Source organism: Streptopelia decaocto (genome assembly GCF_964273445.1).
Source record: "Streptopelia decaocto genome assembly, chromosome: 1".
Taxonomy (NCBI): domain Eukaryota; kingdom Metazoa; phylum Chordata; class Aves; order Columbiformes; family Columbidae; genus Streptopelia; species Streptopelia decaocto.
In genome coordinates, this window is record NC_138663.1 from 117,149,860 (window position 1) to 117,162,396 (window position 12,537).

Genomic DNA, 12,537 nt, shown 5'->3' on the forward strand with positions numbered 1-12,537 from the left:
TTTTGAGCAGCAGTTCTCATATAAACAACCTCACTGGAGAAACCCCCCAGCAGCAACCAGACAGATTCCCAGTGTAAACACGAGGTCAGCCAAAGTTTGAGGCAGCACGACACTGGCACAAACACATGTGGAGGATTCCCACTGTTATTCCAAGGATTTTATGCCAGAAATACATGCAATAACCCCCCGAAGCGGGTGGCAGAATCTCTCTGGAACTTCTTAACTGGAAAAAAACATGTAGGAATAGGTGTATTTTAGTGCATGGAGCAGGTTAGCAGTTTAACTTAAAGGCAAAAGAAGTCTCACAGTGACCTCTGAATAAGATACCAACTTCCATACTGCTTTTTTTTTTTTTTTTTCCACCCTATAAACCCTTTCTACACACAATGGAGACAAACCTCCACTCACTGCAGCATATCCAGCAAGAGCCAGGGTGCTCACGAGGGCACAAGTCCTCTGCTGGAGGCTTCTGCTCCGAATTGGGCAGAACAGAAACCTGGATTCCAGCCTCCCTTCTTTTATAAGATGCCCCAGCTATTATTTGCCTATTCCTGGGAGGCATTTTGGGCACATTTTGGTCAGAAATTCTGTCCAAGACCCTCAGACACCTTTTTCTAACCAGAAATTGTTTTCCTTTCCAAGTAGTTTCTCCCCAGCACATCTGTTGTGGACATTGTAGCTCTGGTAGAGGCCACAAGCCCCATCAAAAATCGTAACAGAATCGAGACAAGAACTCTTCAAGATAGAGGTACAGAGAAAAGATTAAGCTTTTCAATTTCAATTTCTTATAAACTGAAGGGCAAGCAAAGCAGACAACAAAAATGTCACCTTACAACTATGCTGCAGGAGCTGGACTCCATCCCTGACTCAGGTGAGCATCCTACTTCCCTTCTGCACCAAAATAAGTTGGTAGATACACCCATCTGATGCAGCTGATTGGAAACACTGGTGTTGTGCAATCCACAAAATGAAATAAATTGCATGTTCAATTTGAGAAGAGCACTGTTTACCAAAACAAAAGGTTCTAGGTTTTCTCCAAATGAACCATTTTAAATTATCCTTACAAGGGACAGGAGTGCTGTCCCAGCAGGGAAATCTATCCTTCCAACCAATAAATGGACTATTTCTTCATGAGATGTAAAAGATGAAGTAATCAACATTTCTCTTTTTAAAGCAGAATCTGTTTTTATTTGACACGGAATGGTAAATGGATACAATTCACAATAACCAGCATTAAAAAACAACAAAGAAACCCTGCAGCCATATTTAAATTTGGCTCTACCTACTGGTCACTCACATTTCTACATAGACAATTTTGTCAGTCCTTTTCTTTTCCAGATTAACGGATACTGACACCCGATACTAACATAACACACAGTTTATTCACAACCTGGGGGACTTCTAGGGTTGTCAAGAAAGAAAAACAAATCCTTATCTTTTGTCCTACAAATGCGTAGCTGGGAAGAGCCAAAATGCTGCACAATAACAAGGAAGGAGACATCAGCACACTCAGAGTCCTAACTCACACCTACAATCGATGGAAGGAAGGACTCAGCCTGGCACCTCCAACGCTGTCACCATCCCATGCCTGAGGCACTGCAGTGCAAAAGCTATTCAAATAAATAAATAAATAACAGCAGCAGCCCCAACAACTAAAACATGTAAAACCCCAAACGTGTTTAAATATCTTTAGAACCTGTGACTGTTAAATACAACTGAAAGTGTTTTAACTTAAGACTTCAGCCCATAGGGAACAGCCTCACAAAATCGGAGTGCATCAGAGTTTAAATTGTTTGATAAATTAGTATATAGCTCTACATACCTTTGTACGGTGAAGGGATTGGCATCTACAGCTAAAGATGTCTGCCATCCCCCCCTCAGCCACTGAAGTTGTGCCAGTACAGCTGTTTTGGGGTTGCAGTGTTATTTTTCCCTGCATCAGAGGCCAGACCCATCCCCTAGTTCGACTGGCGGTGCCCCAGGGCCAGCCTGGCTGAGTGAGGGGCAGGGTGACACACCAGCGGGATGGAGGTCCTATCAAATAACGTTGCTGCAGAGCTCTGTCACGTTTAACTACAGTCTAGAGCCCGAACGCAGCACAGATTTACAAATGCAGACATTGAGTATCCGCACTAGTATCAACAGGTTTACACAAGATGTAACAAGAGGTTAACCACTCATCTATGTAACTGGAGGTTCAGGGCTTAAGTAGAGCATCCACTTGCAAGGACTTTGGTACCTTCCTCATGTCTTTGCGGGACTGAGGTCTTCCGGGTTCAGCAAAACAGTTAAAAATGAACACACTCTTGTACTGTCCAAGTCAAGCATCAAGTACATGCAGAATCAAACCAATGAAATAACTGATCAAAGACTGAACAATTACAAAATAGCCCTGGAAATAAAGTCTTGTGCCAGCACATGGAACGCAACACTAGCAGCCGATGAGACATTTCCCCAGATTTTACAAGACTATTTTGGAGAGTGCTGTTCTGTTAATCAAGTGTTAAGACTACTGCATTGTTTCACAAAACTTAAAGCGTAGTTCAGAACAACACCTATGCCTAGAGCTTTAATAAATACGGTTAAGAATAATACACAGTTTAAATTATCTCGTCTTCATGATCTAAGTATAAACACCTCATACAAAAAAAAAAAAATCCTTTTCACTTTATACATATTAAAAAAAACCAAACACAGAAACATCTGTTTTGCAAAGAAGATAGCTGTACAACAAAATGATATGTTTTGAAGACATTAAACTGTCTATTTGGTGGGTAACACCAGTTCGTGAAATGTTTTCTTACAACCTACCACCTAGATAATTTTTCTTTTCTCATATGAAGATATTTTGGCCCTGAATCTAAAATTCAGAGCTACTTGAAACCAGACACTTGAAAGATTCCTGGTTATTAAGGCTCTGATCTGATGATGACTTCCACGTGCACACCCCAGCACTGAAGGCAGGGAGGACCCAGAGATCGCTGTGGCAGTTGGCACTAAAGCAGCTCATATCTTCAGTCCTGTCGTGCTGAAAGTTCTCTCCAACCCCAAAGGAACAACCTCTCGTTTCAGCCCAGGCTAGAGGAGCAGCACAACAATTATGTGACGTTTGTGCAACCAGTTTATAATGCCCCGAAAATCATTAGAACCCTCCAATGGAAATTCTGACTCATAGTCTACTTTTTTGTCGTGTAGGACTCCTTTTTGCACAATCCTAATTGAGGACTAACATCCATCCAGAGAGTCTGTGAAAACTGTTAACTGCAGCACACCGCAACAGCAAATCCCATTTCATTACCTACCGAAAGGTTGAATGTTGTCCTTGGGATTAGAAGTAGTACTGTAGTTAAAAACTAATAATATGGTGAGGTTATTATTGTCTGAGCAGCTTCAAAATACTGACAGCAGTGTATCTGAATAACCAGCTGGTATTGTCTTGTATGTGCGCAAGATGACATTAGGGATACATACTTCACTCACTGACACTGGACATTTGACTGCTAGACTCTTAAGATTTCACCTTCCTTCTCCTCTAGTTTTGACTTGTTTTTGGAAAACACGCAGTTCAGCATTTTAACTAAAAACATCCTATCAAAAGAAATAAAAAGGCACTTGGTATTTCTCTTTGGCTCAGCTGAGGTGCACTGCTAAAACCTTCCCAAAGTTCCTGTCTCTTCATCTGATGAATAGTTGCCATCCTGAGGTACTTATTCATGTGCAAAAATAAGAGCTTCAGGGATTTACCAGTTGCATTTCTCACATTGCTTCCCATAAACGTGCAAAGTTCTTCGCCAAACAGAATATCTTAAATACAGAATAATGCATTCCATGAAGGTTCTTCTTCACGGAAGAACTCTGATCGCTGATGCAGCCCTTATTCCAAATCTGGTCTCTTAGCTCAGTGTTCTTTGAACCTGGGAAAGAATAGCAATCAGGCAGGAAAAGCTGAGGTGTGAGGCTTAACAGCCACTAACTTCGAAATGCAGGATCCCCTCCTTGCCATGCATTTTTCTATTCTCTGTCCCTTTTACTTTTCTACAGCCAAGAGGCCCAATTTAGATTTTGCTTAAGCAAGTGTAACCTCATTGATTCAGTAGACTCCACCCCCCAGCACCCTCAATTCAAAACATTGTAAATTCAGAGTCACCGTTTCCTTTAAGGAGACCTTTGGAAAAAGTTATGTTTGACACTATTAAAAAACACAGAGCAAGCAATCAAATAGCTTCTTACTCCCCATCTGCAAGCTCCATGATGAAAACCAGGATGATTACATATTTGGGAAAAAACCAAACAATAACTAAGAGACTGTGACAGAGAAAAAAGTTTTCAAATGCTTTTCAAAACAAGATGTTCTAAAGAAAAATGTTCATGATATGAAAACACCAAAATGAGCTTACTCTTTTGAAACAAAATTAAAACAGAAAGGGACGTACAGAAACCTTAACGCATTCAGCCTACATCGAGGTATTATGGGGCAATGGCTTAGTAACACGGTTTTAAACTGCCATTAAAAAGCAACTGTCACGCACAACACTTACAAGGTATGATCTGTGTTACACCGAAGTTCCTTCTGGATAAGACGGAGTAAGAACTGTAAGAACAGACACAGTATCTGTGTTAATAGCTCATTCGTATATCTGTATGGGTAAGTTTCAGGATAAGATGTACACTTATTCAAAGAGCTCGTAACTTGAAACACTACCCTGTAACGTCAAACTCAGTTAAAAAAACCCCAAACATTTAGAGATGCTCAGTCAATGTTTGGAAGAGAGGCACATTTCACAATGAATAGGCAAGAGGAAAATAATTCCCTTTTTCAACTGAGAGATCAGTTTCTTTGTAAAAACCAGAATGGGTTTCCAAAGTTACTTTACAAGCAGATGTGTAGAGAAACCAGCAGGGGGAACCCAAGACTTCAAGAAAACATGGCAGACAGAAATTCTGGAGCATTAAACTATTTCAGCTGCTATTCTGAAAAACAGCTGTGTGTGTGAAAAGCTCTAATTGCTCAATTAGCCAAGATGAGTGAAGTCAGTCATGTTTAATTGTGTGTGTAGGATCAGGACTTTCAAGTGCACTTTAAAAGGTGTACTAAGATAGTACTTGGGAAAGTGATTTTACAAACAAAATTTCATGGCTCCCCTGTACATTAAAGACAGAATTAGAACTTCCAGGATACCTCACTGCTACAGGTTTCCTTATCCTCTGAGTCCCACTGTTATAAATTGAAGTTTCTTCACTATTATAAGTATCGGTGTTTTAAGAAGTTAAACCTAACATTTCAGAGGTACCCGAGTGGCCAAGCATGACAGAACTGAACACCATATAAGAGGCTAAAGCCTCTCCAAATATCTTGGAAGAAATAACAGTTGAACGCAGGCATCTATATGCTGCACTGCAAAGAACAGGAAAAGCAGAACAAGAGTTAACAAAAACCAGGATTACAACAGCAGAGTCAATGCTCTCAAAACCAGAACTTTACAAAGGCATTTTTACTGATGCTGTAAAGAAATGTGTGATTTTAGAATTTGGTTTTAATAAACTGTAAAAGAGAAAGAAGCAGAGCTTTAAGTCTACTTGGGAAAACTACAACAACCTCTGAAACCTCACTCTGCAGCATGGAATATGCAACACTGAAAACAGCACAAATCAGGATTTATAGAGCTGCTGACTACCAGCTGGAATGTACTTCAGCTGTTAACTTACCTAATATATTAACTTAATTTCCAGAGATTTCACATCTTAAATGTGGAAAAATTTACTTTAAAAGTTTGAGTTTAACTTGAGTTTAGAAAAAAGCCTCAATCGTAACTCAAGGCAAGACTTTCTGCTTTTCTTGTGTCAGGGAAGAGTGACCCAGCACACTCGGCATCAGCTTCTCTGCAGGAGCACAGACCTTGGTGCAAGATGTGCAGGCAGAGGGCCTTGTCTGGGCACAGTCAGTACAGAGGAAGGAGGATTTCTGAAGTGTTTTACAGTCACTCTGCCCTTTCATGAGCACTTCTACCCAGGACTTCAAAAGGAGAGGATAAGAAGGTGACACTGCAGGGCACGCCTGAGGAAGTCACAGCAGCATTCTGCTCTGCTGGAGAACAAAGCTGGTACTGACATCTGCCGGGGAAATCCATGGCAAATGCAAAAACATAACCTATAAGCTAACCTACAGGTGAGGGCAGCAAGATCGACTTCAAAGGTACAGCAAGACTTGCCTTGCCTCATCTTGAGTCTTCTTCAGTCTTTAAAAGCAAAGCAGGGCAAATCAGAACAATGACAAAAAAAAAACCAAACCCAAAAACCCAACCAAAAAACCCCCCAACCAACACAAAACCAAACAAACACCAACAAAACCCCACACCAACATTTTAACATTTTCAGATCTTCCTATCCATCATACAGGATCTCAAACAGGAGAAAAAAAGAAGGAAAATGGATGTGCTTTGTATTAAGCCAGAGTGTGTGTCACACTCCTTTTTCCTAAACATCTGCTCCTGGTTACTGTCAAAAGTTAGGATGCCAGTTTTCTGTCTAACATGCTACAGCAGTTTTAGGGCCCATCTGGAGAAGGTGATGTATTAACTTTCAACAGTTTCATTATCGTGGTGATTTTGGTGATATAGTAATGTAGCAAAGCATTTGTTACCGGTTCGCTAAACCAGCTTTAAGGAAAACAGAATTCTTCAGCGAGTGGAATCTGAGGCATCTCCCAGGTCTATGTATGAAGGTTTATACAGTTATGCCTGCAGTTACCTGCTCAGCCAGCAACTGACAGATGTATATTTGCTCAGAAACCGAAGTGCATCAGAAGTAAGATGCACTTTTGCTTAAAATTTAATGACTTTCAAAATGAGCGACATTGCTGTTGAATTGAAATTTTGCTACACAATTGGAAGTTTCTTATAAGATGAAGTATTGAAATTGCGAACAGAAAATTGGCATTTTGAGGTAGTTTAGCACAAAGGGTATACACAGCAACTAAATAATAATTTTAGACTTACTAGCAAGGCACATGCATCTGCCACCATAAGCATGTAAAACACGTTGTTCCAACCAGATGGGGAAATAAGACCAGCTAAGAGAGGCCCCAAAGCTGCACCTAAAATGTAATATTGATATTGTCAGAATGATGCAGTGTAGTAAGATTTAGTATGCTGAAAGATAAGTTATTCTGAGTTAGAATATCAGCCTCTCCACCTAGTTAACTCAGTATTACCTTGTGTATTAAAAGGCCCCAGGAAGTGCAGCTCAATACTGGTACAGCTGCAAGCCAATAGGAAACCTGACACAGGGAAGCTGGCAGGCTAGAAGTTTGAGAAATGCCATCCTTTGGCTCAACAAGATGCCCAACTCCTATTAAGCTAAAACCTACCCAATTTTCCCTTTCACGTGCCAGTGCGGAGGGCATGAACAAAACACCCACAATCTCAAAAACAGCCCGATGATACCTATTTTTGCTGCCTGTGCTCAGTGTCAGTCTGCCACCCTCTTCCTCCCTCTGTCCTTCCCTCAGGTGTGGGACCACTAGAGAGGTTTAAGGCTAAGTTTGGTCTGCTCCCCATTTCCAAAGCTGTACCAAGTCCTGGCAAAATGTGAACTGAAGAGAGCCTAGTTTCTCAAAGATCCTTCCTTTCAACCTAGCACAGCTAAGGCAGGCTACCTTACAGGTCTGGCTTACCTACAGATCCTGTCCCGTCGATGATCGCCGTCACTGTGGACAAAGCTCTTGCATTCCCTTTCAGGCTTTTATGAGTACCCTAAAATGACAAAGACTGCTTAGAACCACGCTCAGCTGAACTCAGAAAAAGTCCTTACAATGGCAATTTAGCTCACATCCTTCCACATCAGATGTACATTGTGAAGGTACCTTAAATATTCTAGCTCAAACCCTTTTACCACTACTTAAAGAAGCCTTCTACCCCATCAACCTGTTGCCTACAGTGTTCTCCTTTATTAAAGTACGTTATTTAAACAACAGGAGCCAAGCAGCTTTCTGGTCTGCACACTGTGGATTCAAGCAACAAGGATGGCACTTCAGCTTTGCATTGTGCTGCCAGGCTGTTTCCCTTTGCTAAGACAGCAGAGCTCTGCGGAACAACAGGAAAAAAAGATCACTGCTGTGACAGCAATACTAGAATACCAGAATTACGGATATATACTGAAATGCTAATTCAGAGAATTATTGAGCCAAAAGAAGCTGGTCAGTCCAAGTTTTAGAAGCCAGGTCTTCAGAACAAAACAACTGATAAAGGGAGTGACTTAAAAAGAGAGAAAAACTGAATAGCTCAGAGACCTGCTAACAAGAGACAGTCCTTTATCTCTAGTACACTTAGGAGACTACTGTCAGCTAATTAGCCCTTTACATTGCTCATAGAATCGTAGAACAGTTTGGGTTGGAAGGGACCTTCAAAGGTCATCTGGTCCAATCCCCCTGCCATGAGCAGGGACATCTTCAACTAGATCAGGTTGCTCAGAGCCCCGTCCAGCCTGGCCTGGAATGTCTCCAGGGATGGGGCATGTGCCACCTCTCTGGGCAACCTGGGCCAGTGTTTCACCACCCTCATGGTGAAAAATTTCTTCCTCGTGTCTGACCTGAGTCTTCTCTCCTTCAGTTTAAAACCATCACCCTCATGTCAATTGTTTAACTGCTGACATCTGAGGAACTAGTTGGCAGTTTCAACACTCTTCCCAAAGGACAGGTAGGGATCTTGCAATGTCAGACCCTACTTTCTAGCTAGCAGTCCTTCAGCAAGGCTAAGGATAAAACAAGCAATGCATTTTGGCCTTCTCTGCTTGCCAAGACCTCTAGGACACGGACGGGGCTCCAGAAGACCTTTGGAGATTTCTGTCCTGCCCCTTTTCAGAGAATCACAGAATGTTAGGGATTGGAAGGGACTTCGAAAGATCGTCTAGTCCAATCCCCCTGCCAGAGCAGGAACACCCAGATGAGGCTACACAAGAATGTGTCCAGGTGGGTTTTGAATATCTCCAGAGAAGGAGACTCCACAACTGCCCTGGGCAGCCTGTTCCAGTGCTCTGTCACTCTCACTGAGAAGAAGATTCTTCTCATATTTAAGTGGAACCTCTTGTGTTCTAGTTTGAACCCATTACCCCTTGTCTTATCATTGGTTGTCACTGAGAAGAGCCTTGCTCCATCCTCATGACACTCACCCTTTACGTATTTATAAACATTAATGAGGTGACCCCTCATCTCAGTCTCCTCCAAGCTAAAGAGCCCCAGCTCCCTCAGCCTTTCCTCATAAGGGAGATGCTCCACTCCCTTAATCATCTTTGTTGCCCTGTGCTGGACTCTCTCCAGCAGTTCCCTGTCCTTCTTGAACTGAGAGGCCCAGAACTGGACACAATATTCCAGGTGTGGTCTCACCAGGGCAGAGGGGAAGGAGAACCTCTCTCGACCTACTAACCAACCCCTTCTAATACACCCCAGGATGCCACTGGCCTTCCTGGCCACAAGGGCACAGTGCTGGCTCATGGTCATCCTGCTGTCCACCAGGACCCCCAGGTCCCCTTCCCTTACACTGCTCCACAACAGGTCATTCTCTTATATTTAGAATGTCTGTTTTTAGACAAGTTTTGCCTCTTGCTTGGTGCCTTTAGTAATAAGGACCTTTGAAAGCAACCGTCCAAAGCTGAGCTAATGAAAGGTACCAGGGTCAATGTTTTCACACAGTATTTGTGACTGACTGACCTGATCCAGCTGGAAGTGCTGGCAACCAGAGAAACTGTGCATGAAAAGGTAGAGGGTAGCATGGGCAAAAATAAAGGTATGTGCCACATACAGGTTTCCACACTGATGGGAATTAAGTCTTCAGCTCATCTCTCACACAAACAGAGCTCTGCCCTCAGATAGAGGCCCTTGCCTCATTTAAAGATGCAAAGTGTAGAAGGGGAGAAGGCACCTCTACAGAGACTTGGCCTTGCATGCAACCTTCACCTTCACTTTGGGCTGTCATCTATAAGATCTGGGTTGTCTTGTTAGTAGGCAAGAATAATTTAGAAGCCTCACAGTCATGACACTCATTCGTAGTAATACATAAAGTCTAAAACAATCTCAGTGGGCAAGTTCAATGCTCCCTATCCAGCACCTTATCCCTTTACTTTGGGACAATGTGGCCCCTGCAGAAGTCAAAGGGCTCTCTCTGGAGGCCAAAGGTCTTACACTGGAAGCAGAGGTGAAGCCAAACTCACCAAGTCAGCAGAGACAGCAGTGGTGATCAGTGCATAAGGGCCGTTCACCAGGGCACCACTGATAAGCAGCATCACTGTTGCAAGTTGAACAAAAATGGAAAATGTGAGTTGCCTGGATGACTGTTAACTATAACAACAGGAGATTATATAGTATGTCATTCTCAAACAGTTTAAGCCTTCCCTGGCTTCCCTCACCCCATTACAGAATTGGGAAAGGAGGAAATGCAACATATATTCATATCTCCCTGCAATACTTACTCCATGATGTACATTCTCAAACATAACATGAGATGGAGTTGAGTCAAAAGGCACTCCCCAGGGCCTTTATTAATCCTGGTAGGTCAGAGAAAGGTGAAAATCTGACCACACTGTCCCCAAGAGCAGGGGATGCTCACAGGGAGCCACCCATAAGCCTCTACTCTGCTTGTACAGCACCAAGCACCAGAAGGCCCTAAAACTTAACAAGGCCTTTAGGTAGGTGGGACACTTTCTTCAACTTCTGTTTCAAGATAGAAAGCCACAAGTGAATTCAGCCTCTACAAGTAAAGTTAACGTTGCTGTCAAAGGTACTACAAGTAGCTTATAACCACCTCTGACACTTGGCATACCGAATATAATATAGCCTGTGCTGACATAAAAAGCTCCAGAAAGAAGACTAATGATATTAACTAAATCACTGTTCTCAGGCTACCCCTTACTTATTTCCTAGCCTCTTTGCTTACTCTGTAAAAAGCCTGAAAAGCAGAGTCTAGATAATTTGATTCCATACTTCCTCCTCTCAGGGAAAATAGAAATAAAAATAGAAAAAAACAAACCAAAACAAAATAGGAAAGAGCATCAAAGGATGATGAATGAAATGTTCACATAAAGCAGGCAGAAAATAATTAAAAAATACTCACCTACAGTTGCCTCGAGGCCCATTTTACTGACTGCAGAGAACATGTACAACTGTAAAGAAGAAAAAACAAACATGTTGAATACCAACTTAGGGACTAAACTTAGGTCCCCCATTTGACACGTTAACTGTAAAATATTTTGGTTGGTATTATGTGCAAGCTAGTCCTAGGTTTTACTACATCCTTTTAGATCACAGTAGGTTGGTTCTTTGATTGGACAGAGGAGGGAGATGAGGTATATGCTCCTATTCCCCAATATTCCGAAGGGTCGCGTTATGAGACCACTCAATTTTAAACTCTCATATTGCCAGTTTCAACACAACACAGAATATGGTTCACAAGAGAATCAAAGGCAAATGCATTTCATATGGCCAACTGCCAGTTTTCCAGCCTTTACAGCACAGAAATTTTAGCCTTTGAGCACCTAAAATTCCAGCTAAGAACTGAACAGCAAGTTTTACAAGACAGTGACAAACTTTCCATATAATCCTTTAACAAGCAATACATTAGACTGGTTTGCTTGTTCAGTAAAGGCAGCCCCAGTGTCTATACTTGCTCACATGCTCAACTTTTCAAGCCGGCTTTTAACCCAGCCTGAGTTCTTTGCATCTAAATTACGACACCATCTGCAGAATTTCCCACGAAATGCTGTCAAAGTCTCAGCCACAGCTACAAGAGAGGAACAAACTCTTACTGTGGGTGCTGCAAGCAATAACATCATTCCACAGGTTGATGCCCTTTTCTCCAGCCTGTCTGAAATCAAGCCTGCCAAAATTCCACCTAAAAGAAGAGACAGGTCTGTGAGGAAAACACTGTGCATGTTTTACACAGAGACATCAGTTATACTTCATAAAACCCAGCCTAGATTAAAACAATAGGACGACTTTTAATGTACAAAGCAGCACAGAGGAGAAGACTGACAACATAATTTGCACTTAGCGATATCCTTATTAACCCAAGTGATTTTGACTTGGAAGATAACAGAAGCAGACAGCTGTTCTTCCTCATTGTTTATGCCAACCAATTATCCCAGCTGACGGGCCAGGGGCAGAACAGAGATGAAAAAAATTTAGAAGTCATTGTTCTGCAGCTTTTCAACGCAAAAAGCATTTTCACCAGGTGTCATGTGACCCCACTGTTGGCACCCTGGCATCCAGCTGTGCCCAGCTGCTCACTGGTCCCAACTCCTCATATGCAATGATAAACTTGGGTCTCAAGTGCCCTGCCTTTGTCAGAGCCAAACTAGGGGAAATTACCTATTCTAGATCTTGGGGCAATTGCAATATTTGTTTTTCTCTCCAAGCAGTCACTCTAAGCTCTTTAGTGTTCCCTACTTCTTGTGTTTGCCAACGCCTGTACACAGAAGTACTAATCGGATCATGTGGCAGGAGGGGGCTGGAAGGCCTGAGGGAAAGAGCTGCCAAAATGATATAAAGGG

The 12,537-nt window shown here is 42.3% G+C and overlaps 1 protein-coding gene across 5 annotated transcripts in view; it reads right to left on the bottom strand.

Annotated features, from left to right (window-relative positions):
* Positions 1-1,172: 1,172 nt before the first annotated feature.
* SLC37A1 (solute carrier family 37 member 1) overlaps positions 1,173-12,537 on the bottom strand; it is a 41,394-nt gene continuing 30,029 nt past the window's right edge. For all 5 annotated transcript variants that reach the window (XM_082056210.1, XM_082056209.1, XM_082056208.1 and 2 more), the window contains 7 exons: positions 11,794-11,879; positions 11,103-11,151; positions 10,204-10,277; positions 7,673-7,751; positions 6,996-7,093; positions 4,539-4,591; positions 1,173-3,914 (listed from right to left, as the gene is read on the bottom strand). In XM_082056210.1, coding sequence (XP_081912336.1) covers positions 3,899-3,914; positions 4,539-4,591; positions 6,996-7,093; positions 7,673-7,751; positions 10,204-10,277; positions 11,103-11,151; positions 11,794-11,879 — 455 coding nt within the window. In that variant the 3' untranslated portion in view covers positions 1,173-3,898. The remainder of the gene's footprint in view (positions 3,915-4,538; positions 4,592-6,995; positions 7,094-7,672; positions 7,752-10,203; positions 10,278-11,102; positions 11,152-11,793; positions 11,880-12,537) is intronic.